Below are 16,110 nucleotides of genomic sequence, written 5' to 3' on the forward strand. Positions count from 1 at the left end.
AGAAGTTGCGCTGTGGGAGCAAGACCTGGGTTCCAAGCTCAGTCAGTATACTTGCTGGCCAGGTGACTAGGAGAAACAAATAGCATCTTCTCATTTCCTCACCTTTAATCTAAAAGTAATAAACTCTATCACACAGGAATGCATAGAAGTTTTTTTTTTTTTATAACTGTTCCACATTGTAAGAATCTGAATGTTATTTCTATATATGGGTGTGCCTGCCCATTTTTATCTGAATATTACTAATTTGGTTGGCCCTTTCTTTTATAGAAGGTTGGGTTTTGCTCTCAGCCCTAGACTTTAACATGTGTGTGCATCACCTGAGGATTTTGTGAAAATGCACACCCTCATTCAGTATGTCTAGGGTGCGGCCTGAGATTTTGCATTTCTAACAGGCTCACAGGTGAAAAGAATGCTCCTGGCCCATGGGGCAAATTTTGAGTGACAAGGGTCTAGACCACACAGATCGCAAATAGAGGGACACACTTAAACACGCTTCTACCTTAGATAGCAGGACTACATTAGGGTCAAGTTTTAAAATGCACTGTGATCTTAGAAACTTGAGCAGTGATAAAGCTAGAAATGTCTTCAGTGAGCAGCTATCTGCCTTCCATATGTACCACTTTTAAATGCTGATTACTCCTGCAGAATAAGAGAAGCCTAATTTCAGAATATCATTAGGGTACCTATTGAAGCCTTGACTGCACATATTTAGCGTACTCCCTGGGAATTATATTTTAAGGATATTTTTCTATTAAATCATTGCATATGGAAGAAACTCGATATAATAGCTGATATTTACTTGAGTTCTTAATCAGAACATTGAGGTGTGTGATTTTCATGATTATGATTTTCATTGCAATTAAGTTGATGTTTTGTAGACAGTGAAATTACCATCTACTCCAAAAGATTGCAAAATAGAATTTAACCTCAGAGCCAATGCAGGGAAAACTTGTTTCCGCAGGTGCATTTTTGAAACTTCACCAGAGATTAGGAAAAAAAGTGACAGAGCATCGCAGTGCCGCAGTCTGAATTGGAGAGCTGGCAGCCTTGCGGTCTGGGGTGCACGTGATTGTGCCTCAAGTCTGGGCCTGAGAGACACCTGTTTTTGCTTCTTTCTCTGTAGGCATGCCACCAGGTCTCCAGGGGCAGAGTGTCTCCTCCGGCAGCTCTGAGATCAAATCCGATGATGAGGGTGATGAGAACCTGCAAGACACGAAATCTTCTGAGGACAAGAAATTAGATGACGACAAGAAGGATATCAAATCAATTACTAGGTCAAGATCTAGGTAACAGTATATAATACTGTCGCTTCATTTAATTCCTTTATTGGACTTTGATGAAGTGAACAGAACAGGAAGAAACTATTCAGTTTTTTCCTGGCAGGTAAATCTGCAGCTGAAAAGAAAACGAAAGGCCAATTCTAGAAGTACTAAAAGTATCCTTGAAGATACCTGTACTCTAGGGAAGCCTAAAATGCCTCTACATTTCTAAATTTGGTCCCAATGCTAATTCTGTACAGTAGAAACAATTTGTAATTGATTCAAGTACAAACGGTTTGCTTTTAAAACTATACTTATTCTACAAATTGGATCCGAAATGTTCTTGCTAAATTATTTCTAAAAAGAGATCATAGCTGTGTTAAAGACTAAATTGATGTGTATGAACCCTGTAACTTTTTCTTGTGGCTAACTGAGAGAAAATGGTGATTTCCCAGACTTTTCCCTGAACGTTGATACCTTTAAGAGTAATAACCTCAATTGCTGTCCCCCCACCCGCCGCCCCACCCCATACTCCTTTCTACAGAAAATACTACTTCAGGAAAATAGTTCCTGGCTGATTTTCTTAAATGTCTGATATCTTTAAATTATAATCTTTTTCCTTGAACGTTAACTGTAATCTGGTAATAAGATGCTTTCTGAATACTGCGACACCCATGTTCTTTGCCCCAATTCTCTTTAGTCGGTCTTTTTGCAAATTAAACCGATAGTGCTAAGACTACACCTCCTCTTTTAAAAGGCTGCCACTCTCAAAGTTATAGCTAGTGTCTTATGAACTAAGAACAGACTTTCTACTTTGTATTTTCGTGTTGCCCTTATGATTATTGAGATAAATTTCATTACATGTCCCACCCCAACATTCCAAAAACATTAACAACTTCTAGCTTACCCCTTTCAACCCATGCCTGCAAAGTTTCTTGCACTCTTGGTAAGAAATCCTGACGGGAGGCTTTCACATCGTTCATAGTGTCTATGTGAGTCCAGCTCTTGGTACTTTAATTATTACCATTTACTTCTTATGTGTATTAATGGATTCCTTGAAGTTTCTGAACAACATTTTAATTTGCCATTGAAAACCTTGTTTTAAAAGATCACCCTGTGACATTTACCTATGCCTCCAAATCTGTGTTGTAGGAAAATGCTTTTAAAATAGGCAGTTTTATTTGCATAACGAGTTTCTTTATAAGTGAATAGCCAATTCTAATTTGTTATTAGCCTGGAAACGTTTGGAAAACAAGTTCCCATTTGTGTTAGGCATGGTATGTTTGATGTATAAAAATATCACCCAAATTATTAGCTTCAGGATGGGCCCAGGAGAGACTTGGCTCTGTTTCCATTTTGCTTGTTACATTCTTTTGGTGTTGTGAAGGTAGGAGGAGAATTAATTGTAACCTAATTGCCGTGACACCAGCAGAGGTTATGGGTGGGAAGGGATCAGCAGAGAAAGTGAAGAGGATCAGATGGCAGTGAAAGAGGGCCTTTTTTTTTCCCCAAGGGGTTCAATTCAGTTGCATGTTTCTCACCTATGTAGACAGGTCTATCTTGAAAGAAGTTTAACCTGTGGTGAGAGGACCCAGCTCTTAAAGCATTCTTATAGAGCCCTCCAGTCATACTTTACTCCTCAACCATTCTTGGCTTACATGCCTCATCTTTAGGTGCAACATGAACTTGCAACCCAAGAATACCGCTTCCATTTTTGATTGATTGGGGCTTCTCAAGCAGTGGTCCTTGTTGCCATTTGGAAGTTACCCAGAGATAGTCTCCAAAGTGAAAGATTTAAAACCATACGTTTTAAGCCAGCATTCATTACATGTGCATGGAATGGGCTGGATGACTTCCCAAGTGGCCTCCCACGCTGCACTATTGTGATTAGTGATCTTTATTCTTCGAACATTTCAGTTTCATGGAATCTTAAAGTAGAGGGTAACCTTCACAATCCTTTATATCTTGTCCTTTCCTATGCTTGAATCTCAGATTAACACCCTTACAAGTGGCCACCTCCATATTGTCTCTTATAATGGGAAGTATGTTACTTTTCAATGAACTTTACTTCATTTTTGGTATCTCTAGTACCTTAAAGGAAACCCTGGTAGTATAGTGGTTAAGAGCTACGGCTGCTAACCAAAAGGTCAGTAATTCAGATCCAACACGCACTCCTTGGAAATTCTGTGGAGCAGGCCTTTTCTGTCCCATAGGGCAGCTCCGAGTCAGAATTGACTTGACAGCAACAGGTTTGGTTTGGAATACCCTAAAAGATCTGGCTCATATTAGGTCAGAGCATTCAACTTGGTGTCCTGCATTCTGTTCTGCCTTTCTGAGACAAGACTAGTTGTCTCCTGTGCCTCTTTTTTTTTGAAAAATAGCCCTTGAAATGTTTGAAACAGTGATGCCATGGTAGTTTCTTATATGATACACTTTCTGGATGGCTGTTCGCCCTACTTACCCTCCATTGAAAAGTTGCAAATCTGTCAATGTGACACGCAAAAATGGGCAGGAGTGATCGTACCTTTGCAGACTATACCAGTTTCAACCATAATATTTCAGTTTGCACAGTCTGAGATGAGCGTTTTTGCTTTGACTCACAATGAGCGTGTGGTCATTTATAACCAGTAGGTGTTTGGTTTTTGTATTGTTTCACTTTGCATCCAACAATTCAGGTTTCCTCAGCTTTTGAGATCATAAGCATTCATGACATTAAAGGCCATGGAGATCATGTTTTTCTAACCTTTTATTCGATACATGGAAAAAATAAGACTCATAGTTTAAATGAGTTGACTAGACCTTTAAAGCAAATTAATGGTGAAACCCGTGCAAAAGCCTGACCATCTCCACTCCCGTAGATTTTGTATCCTGAGGATAGGACCCTCTTCTTCCTCCTGTTAAGCTACATACTTTACCCCTCAAGCATGCTTGGCTTACATGCCTCATCTTTAGGTGCAGCATGTGAACTTGCAACCCAAGAGTACCGCTTCCATTTTTGATTGATCGGGGCTTCTTAATCAGTGGCCCTTGTTGCCATTTGGAAGTTACCCAGAGATGTTACTTGAACTTATCCAAGATTTTTTTCAATTATTTGTTTTCCTCAGGTTTCATATGTCGCAGTATTAAAAAAAAAAAAAAAAAATTATGCGCTGAAATCTTTCTAAAGTGTGGTTATGCACGTAGGTTAAGCCTGACTTGACAGTGGCCTCTTTGCAGAGCGTAACCCTATCAGTAAATGCTGCGTCCCCTTCTTGCCTCCCTACATCAGGACAGGCACACTCTGAGTTCTGACTTTTTCAACTAGCTTGGCCTCTTCTGTTTGGTTTGGGTTTAATGTCTGGGGGAAACAAAATGTTTTGTGCATGGACTGTCCCAGCAATCTAAAAAGGAAGCCCCAGCTCAAGTGGATGTAAATTCTGCCAAGAACATGACTTGAGGTGGAAAAATTCCAGGAAAAACCTGCGAAAAAAACAAAATAATTTTAGATGTCTTGTTTTTCCCCACACCATTAGAAAATTTCGCCTCCCTTTTGTCTCGCAGCAATAATGATGATGAAGACCTCACGCCAGAGCAGAAGGCGGAGCGTGAGAAGGAGCGGAGGATGGCCAACAACGCCCGCGAGCGCCTGCGGGTCCGTGACATCAACGAGGCTTTCAAGGAACTTGGCCGCATGGTGCAACTCCACCTGAAGAGTGACAAGCCCCAGACCAAGCTCCTGATCCTCCACCAGGCCGTGGCCGTCATCCTCAGCCTGGAGCAGCAAGTCCGAGGTCAGTGTGGGCCGCCAGCCTCCTGGGAAAGGGCCCAGAGAGTGGGCAGTGGGCAAGAAGCATGCAGATCTGTCAACCCTGGGCAGGAGCAGAGAGTGGATGCTTAAACATCACTCAGAATAATTGTTGCAATTGCAGACCATGTCTAAATTTACAGGGCACCTTTCTTGTCTCCTGTAATTGACTTTTAGCATTCTCTAATAATTGTTGTTGTTGTGTGCCGTCGAGTCAATTTTCAACTCATAGTGACCCCATGTGACAGAGTAGAACCCCATAGAGTTTCTAGGCTATAATCTTTACAGAAGTAGATCGCCAGGTCTTTCTCCCAAGGAGAGTGGAGTAGGTTCGAGCCACCAGCCTTTCAGTTAGTAGCTGAGCACTTAACCATTGCACTGCCAGTGTTCCTTCCTCTAATAATTAAGACTACATTATGACATATCCATAGGTACTGTCGGTAATCAGAGCTCAGTAGATTTTCTTTGCCAACTCTTTCACACTGTAAAATGGCTATGCAAATTAGCCACACAGCACAGTTTTATTAGTTACTAACAGACTGACTCACTCTACTGAATATAGGCTAATGGTTCCCTTCATTCTGTAATGTACAAATGAAGGAAACGGGGTCCGACACATACGCAAGAGTACATCACTGCCCGGCTCCCAGCAGCAGTGGTGTTAACTGAATGCCCTGTCTTCTTTCTTTCTCCACAGAAAGGAATCTGAATCCTAAAGCCGCTTGTCTGAAAAGAAGGGAGGAAGAGAAGGTGTCCTCGGAGCCACCCCCGCTGTCTTTGGCAGGCCCTCACCCTGGGATGGGAGATGCATCGAATCACATGGGACAGATGTAAAAGGGCAAGTTTGTTTTCAGTCATTTCCCAAGTAACCATGGGTAACTCTCACCGAGGCCTCAGCTGTGAAAGTCAGATCGTACCAAATTAGCTGATTTCTTTTCTTTTGCTTGGAAAAAGAGTCTTAAGAAACCACTTCTTCTATTATAAATGTATTAATTAGTTTTCCTCTCTCTTTCCCTTCTCAGGTCCAAGTTGCCACATTGCTTCATTAAAACAAGAGACCACTTCCTTAACAGCTGTACTATCTTAAACCCACATAAACACTTCTCCTTGATCTCCTTTTTTGTAATATAAGACAAGTCTGAGTAGTTATGAATCACAGACGCAAGAGGTTTCAGCATTCCCAGTTATCAGAAAACAGACAAACAGAAAGAAAGAACGGAAAAAGTGCAACTTGAGGGACGACTCTCTTTAACATATCATTCAGAATGTGCAAAGCAGCATGTGCAGGCTGAGACCCAGCCCAGAGACTGAATGGCAATCTCTCCACACTGTGGAACAATGCATTTGTGCCTAAACTTCTTTTGGAAAAAAAAAAAATATAATTAATTTGTAAGTCTGAAAAAAAATATTTAATTTAAAAAATTGTAAACTTGCAATAATGAAAAAGTGTACTTCTGAAGAAAACTACATGAACGTTTTTGTTGGTATTCAAGTCAGCTAGTGTTTATATAATTACTGGATATCACATGGGGAAGCTCGGCTGCCCTCGTAACAAAACCAGCAAACGTCCTGATGACAACGAAGTGATGACATTAGCCATTCCTTAGGGTAGGAAGAACAGATGGATCTTATAGACCTATGACAAATATATATATAAATATATATATAAATATATATTAAAAATTTAGTGACTATGGTAAGCTTTTGTTCATTTGTTTCAGACTTTTTTCTCCTGTAAAAAAATAGTACTGATTAACTTTTTTAAAAGAAAGATTTTACTGTAAATACGGAATTTTTTTGTTTTTTTTTTTGTTTTTTTTTTTTGTTTGGTTTGGTTTTGGTCTGATTTCTGTCCCTTTTCCTGGTTTGTTATCATAACCTGTAGTGCCAACTCTGCTTCCAGAGGGGTAGTGCAGGAAGAAATGCTGACCCTGATGTTGCTTCTCATGCGTAAATAAAGTAGAAAGTTGTTTCTCCAGTCTTTTGGGAACACAGGACTTAAAAAGTCACATCATGTGTAGATATTACAAGCAGCATTACCAAGACATGGCAAAAAAAAAAAAAAAAAAGTTTGATTGTAATGTTGCGTTTGTGACCCTCTTCTGGGATTTTCAGAGGTACAAGGTTAGAATGCTACAATGTTACCACTGTGCCTTCCAATGTTTATATCATCGGAAACATAACATAATCAAAGTGGCTGTGATTTAACAAGATGATTAAAGTGTTACCTACATGTGTTGCCGAAGTAGTGTGCAGTGAGGTGTTTCTGAATACATGGTCAGATTTTTGGAAAAAAGAAAAAACAAAAACAAACAAAAAAAAGCAAGTTCAAAAACCATCAAATGAGAAAATTGCAAGTAGTGTGACAGAGCTGATTGATTTTGTTGCTTTCTCGATATTTGTTTTCCTTCAAAATGGGTTGACTAAAATGTAGACGACTTAACTGCCTCCTCCTTCGTTTGAACAATGCCAATATTCAATCATCATGCAGCACTATAACAAGCCTTAGCAGTCCTAAAGCGTTAAGTTGCACTTTTGTGAGGAGGGCTAGTGCAGTATTTCTCTGGCCAGTATGAATGAAGTTTCTACTTAACGTATTTGATAGAAACATAGATCAAGCTATGGCACAGCAACTCATCAGATAGCTAGCTTTGACGTCTGGGCACAACTGAACCAACTTCCATCTTGAATCTTTCTAATGATTGACTTTGGTGTATAGTACAGTAAACAAATAGTGCTCCTAGTTAAGTATTTGTCAGCATCCTTTTGTCTCTAACTCGTTTCTATTTTTACAGCCACACAATCTTGGCATGTATTAAGGAAAAAAAAAATCCCTGTTCAAGTAGTTTTTCCACCTATCAGCACTGAGTAAAATGCCATAAATCCATCGAAATGGTCTAAATGTTCCATCTGTTCTCCTGTTTTGCCAGTTATATAGTAATGAAATACATTTGTAAATTTTATGCAACGAATGGCAAACAAACGTATCATTATTTTGAAATTGTGTATGTAAAAGTTATATTTTTACATGTAGACTCTTGTTATTATGTGTTTTAATACATTGTATCAGCTTTTGTTTTTTTAAACTGTGTGGTTAAAAAAAGAAAGTCTCATTTAAATAGTGAGCTACAAGAACCTGAATTTTATGTTCATTGCTGAAAATGTAAGAACAAATAAGATAGTTACCACGTGGTCATCTTTTACAAACCCATAAACATTTTGATTAGTTGTGCGTGTGTTGAAAACTGTAAATACGTTCAGTAGCGATAAAACTAAAATACTTTGATTTGTTGATAAGTTCCTAAAATGTGGAGGTGGATTGAAAACATTAGGAGAAGAGCAGAAATCACACTTCATGAAAAGTTGTTCAGGGGCTATTGCTGTGAAATGTATGAACAAAGGGGCTCAGAGAAGGGCCTGGAAGACAGCGCTGTTTACTCTCTGCTCCTCCCTCAGTAATGAAAACCGTTGTGTAGTTGTTTCCTCAGTCTGTTAAAGATTTCCTTTTAGTGGTACATTCTGCACTCATTTTGTATAGTTGACCAAGGCGGGTATCCCTAGAAACAATATTATATAGGAAGCAGGTATACTCTGATCAATTCAGGATAAGTGTACAGAAGAAAGTGCGGTGTTTACTCTTTAGGGAACTGAAAACACTCCTTGCATTGATGTACATTTTAAGAAAAGGCACTTTTGATACCTGTTATCATGAAGGTGCTTTATAGAGCTGAATTAAAGTTTTTCAAATCTGTAAACAAAGCAAAAAATTAAATTGTCATTTGATTATTTTTTGAATTGGTGCTTTATATTTTGTTCTCATTCAAACAGAGTAAAAGCTGCAATTTATTGCTCACCAGCTTTGATGTATTCATTACTCAGTAATGTAATACCTCTATTGTTGAATTCCCTTTGGAAATAAGTGGAAAAGTATTTCAACGGCCACCAAAAGCTGCTCACAACTTTTTTGCTTGGTGGAGAAACATGATCTGCACCTCTCCGTATTAATTGGGTGGTATCCCCATTAAAAACAGATGAAAGGGAATATGGCCTTTTTAATGTGTTTTTTCTTGTCGTTGTTTTGTAATTATCAAACCCAGGTAAGATCTTGGTATCCTGCGCTGGCTGTTCGAATGCAATTTAGCAAAATATAGGATAAAAGTACTATACAAAAATGTCATATGGGTCCAGACCACACTATATATGATGATATAGAAGCTGGGGGTCTGTTTAAGATACTTGAACTTGAAAAGCAACTTGGAACAGTTGATCCACCTCCACATTCAAGTAATTTATGAATATGCAGAATAGGGATCTGTTCATCTAGGACTTTTTTTTACCATTTGTCTTCTGTGTAGCTGCAAGGAACACTAATGTTTTTACAACTGTCAGTCCACCCAGTGATGCAACTTGGTCTGATTCAGTCTTCCGATTCTTGTTTTTCACTTTTTCCTATCTCTTGATTTTTATTTTTATTTGTGATCTTTATTTTGATGAGGGGTTTGCGGGGGGGAGTGGGGAGGAAATCGAAAGAAGACTTGGCTTAAGAGGATTTCCGTCTTTGCATCCAACAGGCAGAATATGATCTGTGTCCAAAAGTGAACTTGAGTCAGGAATGAAACCATTTCAGCATAAACAAGCACAAAAATTTAGTCTGCTGGCTGACTGGAAGCAAACAAACAAAAAAGTCAAGATGGAATATGATGAATTCCAACACAATGGGGCACCAAGGCCTTTAGGCCTCTTTTTATTTTGCTTTGGTTTTGTTTGTTTTTCTTTAGAGACATGCTCTTTCTCATGGGACTTGAAGTGGACTCATCTTCGTGCAGTGCTGGTTTTGCCATGCTCATTTCAAGTATTATAGACATATGTAATGGTGAAAATATATGAACTGTGGCCTTTTTCATTCTTGTTACTTGTGATGCAATTAAGTGAAGATAAGGAAAAAAAAAAAAAAAGCAGAGATTTACCATGTATCAGTGCCTGGCTTTTTGTTATAAAGCTTTGTTTGTCTAGTGCTTTTTGCTATAAAATAGACTGTAGTACACCCTAGTAGAAAAAAAAAAAACCCTAAATTTAAAAATAAAAAATATATTTGGCTTATTTTTCGCAGGAGCAATCCTTTTATACCATGAATATTACAAAAAAAAAAAATTGTCAGATTCTGAATATTTCTTCTTTGTAGATTTTTGGAATCATTATGAGTAAAAGTTTGTTACTTTATTTTACTATTTAAAAGATGTTATTTTACCATGTGTTATTGAGATGAAACTGTATGGTAGCTTTTTTTGTTTGTTTTTTGTTTTTTATTTTATTTTTTTTTTTAGTTGTAGGTCGCAGCGGGGAAATTTTTTGCGACTGTACACATAGCTGCAGCATTAAAAACTAAAAAAAAAATTGTTAAAAAAAGAAAAAAAGGGAAAACATTTCAAAAAAAAAAAGATTAACAGTTACACCTTGTTTTCAATGTGTGGCTGAGTGCCTCGATTTTTTCATGTTTTTGGTGTATTTCTGATTTGTAGATGTGTCCAAACAGGTTGTGTGCTGGAGTTCCTTCAAGACAAAAATAAACCCAGCTTGGTCTAGGCCATTACCTGTTTTCATCTGTAGTTATTCGATGAAGTCATGTACATGACCGTTCTGTAGCAATAAATGTGCCATTTTTATAAACTGTTTCTGACACTTGTTTCATTTCATTCTGCATTGTCCATATAGCTCTGATTCTCTTCTGTAAGTAAAACCGCATCTGTATTCCATTTTCCAAGTGTTGGAGGTATTGACAGCTTCACTAACAAAACATACGGAAAAAAATTCACAAAAACAAATTGAAAAGCAAAGCACATGATTGACCAAGGAAGCGATGCCCTTAATGAAAATGGAACGGGATGCATGCAAAACAAAACGCAAACCGTCTAGAGGATTAACTAATTGAAGGAATGTAATTAATGTGCACGTAACACTGCAGCTATGCGTTTGAAGAGCTCTGAACTGCGCCAGTGTTTTCGGTTGTGTGGCAGGTTGCTAAGTCAAGTCAGCCTTAACCTTTTGGATCAGTCGGTCGGCTGTTTGGCAGAACCTTCTCAGCTAGATCTTTTCAGTCAAAAATCTAAAATGATTTATTTTGTACCGCTTTGTGAAAAGCTGAATATTGTTAACTGCAGTTACTGTGACACTGTATTAATAAAAAAATACGTCCTTAAGTTATACCCACCCCACCATTTCTGGTTGACTCTGTGGACTATTAATCCAGATGTAAACAACCAGAATCTTTTTTTCTTTCCTAACTTGTACAAACTGACTTGTGTCACCTATTATAGGAGGAAAAATTGTACAGATTAAAATTATTCAGTGTTATGTACTATAATATTTTTGTAGAACAGACATCAATCGACTTTGCAAAACTTGGAGGCTGTTTCAACATTGCATTGTAGAAATATAAAGTATATGTGTGCAATGTAAAAGTGAGCCCGTGGTCAATGAGTACTTCACGGAATGTTCTAATTGAGTACCTGGTATTTTGGGATGTCTCCAATATTGCTCTTGTATTCTTTCTAATGGGGTTTAGTAATTAGTTTACCTGAAGGAAAATGTGATAATGCCATTTGGTTCACATGTACAGTGCCCTCCATAGCCAAATGTTGGGATTTTTCTTTTTGGGATTGTTTGCAGATACTTAAATTTTATGAAATTTCCAAAGATTTTGGTTGATAACCCCTTTTACCTTCTAAATGATTTGAGATGTTCTTATGTTCTTACTATGTGTTTTAAATATATATATAAGAGCCACAAGCACTTAGTCTTTTATATTTGATCATAAAACTTCAAAAAAGGGTAAACTGAGCCTGGGCAACTCTTCAAGGTCTCTTAGTCTTTTAACATTATATTTTTATTGAGTAGGACCATATTACAAGGTACATTAAACCTAGACTTTGGTTAAATTTTTCAAAGGGAAGTTAAATTCTTGGAGAAACTTAATTCTCCAAAAGTTAAGAAGATTCTGGTAGTGGTAGAAATTAAGAAGGGAAGATTATCCAAAGGAGTTGAAAGAGGGTATCATTTTTAGTCTTAAAATTGGATCCATTCATATTAAGACCAAGTGAAATTTTTTTTTGTAGACTTCAATCATGGACCACCTTGCTCATGACTAAGGGCCTAAAAATTTTCACTTGGAAGTCACTAATGGAGAGTTTGAAAGCAACAAAAAGAATTCATGTGCTTCATATATTCAAATCACCCCAAGATCATACATTGAAATCGCACTGGATCCTTAATTCTCTGTCAGCCAGAAGGTTGTAAGCGCAATAAGGCATGCTTCAAACCAGCTACAGGCCCTCATTCTCACTGGTCACAGTTTGTGTTATAAAGAAACATGGGCAGTTTTAGAAGAACCAGAAGGGCAATGAGATTCCTGAGTGGCGCAAACAACTAAGCGCTTGACTACTAAATGAAAGCTTGGTGGTTTGAACCTACCCAGAGACTCCTTGGAACACAGACCTGGCAGTCAGCTTCCAGAAGGGCACAGCCACCGAAAACCCTGTGGAGTGCGCTTCTGCTCTACTTCGCGTTCATGGGGTTGCCATGAACTGGAATCAGCTTGACGGCAGTGGGTTTTTAGAATGGCAAGGAGAACAAAAATCGCCTTGGTATTCCTAAAAGATAATAAATTGACAAGACTCAGCAAATAAATGTCTCAAATGAAAACCCTTGGGTCTTCAGGAAAGGGAGACTCAGTGTTATAGTAGGGGAGAAACACTAGTTACAAGCATGTGTGTATTAAGATGCAGCCCTAGATATATGCTGGGTGCTGTAGGTTCAAAACCAATCAGCCAGCCAGCCAATATCCGGGGGTTTGTCTGAAGTGCTAGACGTTAAGTTTACTGAGTCCACACTTACGTACAACAAACATCTTAGAGTTTAGGCTTTTTAAGTACGGAAGGAAACGTGACTAAAGCAGTGTTTTTTTTTTTGTTTTTTTGAGTTGTGGACCCTTTGAAGATAAATGAAACCACTCCATAGGAAAAAGCACATAGATATGAAATGTCACATTCAGTGTTAAGGAGTTCACAAATGTCTCTAAAAGTCCAGGAGTGGATACTTGTTCGTGGGCCTCTGTTCGGAAAACTTGGAGTAAGGTAACTAAAGCTTCAGTGCTTGGCAAAGGAGTAAAACTGATCCCATTTACCTTGATAGGGATGGCTGAACCTAACCGGAACTGCGCTGGTGTCTGGCTTTTCTGTGTGAAATAAAGACCCTTTGTGTAACACAGAAAATAATAAGGTCCTCATTCACATCTGTTACACTATATTTAGAAGTCAAATGGCTTTGGTGTTGGCATGAACATCCTTCTAAGAGGAAGCAGAAACTTGCCAAGTGCAAAGTGAAAATGTTCACACAGAATCAAACCTGCTGGCTGGAGGGTTTTGATTGTAACTAGCCCATGGGGTGAAGAGCTCTTGTTTTTGAGCAAAAAATAACAAACTTTTGGAGAAGAGGAAAACTTAAATTTTGTAAGGAATTATTTACCCATTTTTATCTGTGAGTTGAGTGAGGCCATTTTAAAGATGGGGAAATGAAGGCAAAATGCCTTTTTCAGAGCTAAAACAAGGGCCAACGTTGCAGCGTTGAGCCCAGTGGTCACGACATTGACCTGCCCTCCCAAACCATTGCTGCGGTTTCACATCTCAAACTGATTTGCTTCCCAGCTGCATTCAGGTCCATTTTTTGTTGGTTTTGTTTTTTCTCTTTTCTGCTGCCTTTTCATGGATTTTTTGACATGCCAGTCTCCAAACTTCCCTGCAATTCTGATTTTCAACCTTCTACAAACTGTTAGGCTATAACTAGATGTGAGAATGCTCATGCAACAAGAAACTGCCAGCCAAACTAAAGTGTTCACTCTGGCCCACTTTTTAAGAAGTAAGCTTTCTATTTTGGAATAATTTTAGGTTTACAGAACAGTTGCAAAGATAATACGTAAAGTTCCCGTATACCCTTCACCCAGCTCCCCCTAATGTTAACATCTCATATCACCATGGCATGTTTGTCAAAATGTGGAAGTTCACATTAGTACAGTACTGTGGACAACTAATGGGTGGTCTTAAAAACAATCTTGTGGAAACTTCAGGGAATGATGTTTCAGGAAATAGGAATATATCCAGATCTTACGCTTTAAAAATATTCCTGACTGGCCCAAATAATCAAAAACAAACTAAGCCCAGAAAAAGAACCATATTGTACTTGCTAAGACATGCCTAGAAAAATACCATTTTCTCAGTTGAATCTAAAAAATACTTAAAATGTACAGACTTTATTTGAATTTCACCAGCTTTTCTGCTAATATCCATTTCTGTTCCAGGATTCCACACTGCTGTCATCTAGCCCACTTTTGATTTTTGAGTGCTAGCGCAGAAGGCCTTGTCAGAGTCTGCACAGCAGTCTACAACTCTCAGGCCTTACCTAAGTGAATAGCATCCCCTTCCGCCCCCCACCAACCAGCTTTTTCAATTCCTCTCATTTATTGTCTTCTGTCAAAAATCTATCCCCCTCTGGTGAACATTACTGGTGCAATAAGAAGACAGGTACAAATGGAAAGGGAGTTGGGGGTGTTGGAGAACCTGGAGCATCTGCAAGTTGAATAGTGAGTCATACATTGATCATTCATCGATGAACATACTACTGAGTGCTGATGAGCTCAAAAGAACTGGGGAGTTAAAAGACCAAAGTTCCTACCTTTAAGAAGCTCAGTTGGAAGACAACAGATACTTCATATATGACCAGCAAAAATTACCATAGGCAAGAGTAAACCATGCTGGGGAACAGTGGATGCATGCATGGGGAGAAGAGGTGTTTCCAGGGAAGAATGGGCACTTGGAGAAGTGGCCTTGAGGTGTGACTAACATTTTGACAGAGCAGATGGTAAATTTAAAATAATGGCACGTCTTGCTGCATTGTAAAGAAGACTTGTAGGAACACAATTATGGTAGCTCGAACTATGACAATGCATTTTTTAAATTACCATCACCAAACAATACCTGGACTTTCTGGAAGAAATTGAAACCCTTGGCAACCATTACAGTCTATAGGATTATCCAGGGCTCGCTTGTGCAGAGCTCTGTAAGTGAGGAGGAATGGAAGGAACCAATCTGTTTCATTTGATTATTCTTAAGCCAACTCACCAATTTGACAGAGAAGGACAGCGAGGTCCTGAGAACTCCACTGTATTGCTCCAGTCCACTCAGCTCAAACACAGCTCCAGAAGGAACCCAAGTTTCCCAACTCACAGCCAAGTGCCCTTCCCACTCCGAGAATTCAGTAAAATAACAGTTTTGCCCTCTAGAAGCCCACAACCCAAGGGTATATGTGAGCAATAAAAACAGAATAAATACAACTAACTGGGGCTCATAGCCCTAAAATGAAGAAGGCTAGGGTATGATTGATGATCGCCAGCATGAGGGAGGGAAGGAATTCATTACAGGAAGTCTTCATGAAGGAGATGAGAAAGGGTGTCGTTGTAGGTTGCCATTAAGTCCACTCTGACTCATGTCAACCTCATACATAACAGAATGAAACACTAGCTGGTCCTGCACCATCCTCATAATGCTTGGCGTGTTGACAAGGTATAAGGAGTGGATGAGACTATAGAGGGCATTCCAGACAACGAGAGGCATGGGTCTCTGAGTTAGCAATGTTTTAGGAATGGATATACAAATTGTTGCAAGCAAAGACCATGGGGGAGGATGAGGCAACACTGTCATTATGATTTTGTCCATTCTTACCATACTTTGTTTCAAAAGGCATTTAAAGTCACACAAACAATCGTAATAGCAATCAGACAAGGGAAGCTTTCTTTTCTTCCCCACTATCACAAGTATAAGCTGGTCACGGCCTTAGCCACCTAATACCATTTATAAGATACATGCTATTGAACAAGCTACTTACCTTTATCCATTTCCCTCATCTGTGAAACGAGACTAATAGTACCTGCATCTTGAGGTAAATATTATAAAATAATGTAGTAGGTTGTGCTTCAACTAATTTTGGCACATAGAAAATATTATACAGAGAGAATATTTA

At 38.7% G+C, this 16,110-nt stretch overlaps 1 protein-coding gene across 18 annotated transcripts in view; it reads left to right on the plus strand.

Annotated features, from left to right (window-relative positions):
- The window catches only part of TCF4 (transcription factor 4), a 392,330-nt gene extending 381,615 nt beyond the window's left edge, over positions 1–10,715 (plus strand). For 13 of the 18 annotated variants that reach the window (XM_064294480.1, XM_010586718.3, XM_010586723.3 and 10 more), the window contains 4 exons: positions 1,124–1,286; positions 4,800–5,029; positions 5,741–5,881; positions 6,066–10,715. In XM_064294480.1, coding sequence (XP_064150550.1) covers positions 1,124–1,286; positions 4,800–5,029; positions 5,741–5,877 — 530 coding nt within the window. In that variant the 3' untranslated portion in view covers positions 5,878–5,881; positions 6,066–10,715. The remainder of the gene's footprint in view (positions 1–1,123; positions 1,287–4,799; positions 5,030–5,740; positions 5,882–6,065) is intronic. The other 5 variants (XM_010586727.3, XM_023543767.2, XM_023543768.2 and 2 more) reach the window with 2 other exon arrangements.
- Positions 10,716–16,110: the final 5,395 nt, after the last annotated feature.

The sequence above is a fragment of the Loxodonta africana genome, chromosome 11 (assembly GCF_030014295.1).
Source record: "Loxodonta africana isolate mLoxAfr1 chromosome 11, mLoxAfr1.hap2, whole genome shotgun sequence".
Classification (NCBI taxonomy): domain Eukaryota; kingdom Metazoa; phylum Chordata; class Mammalia; order Proboscidea; family Elephantidae; genus Loxodonta; species Loxodonta africana.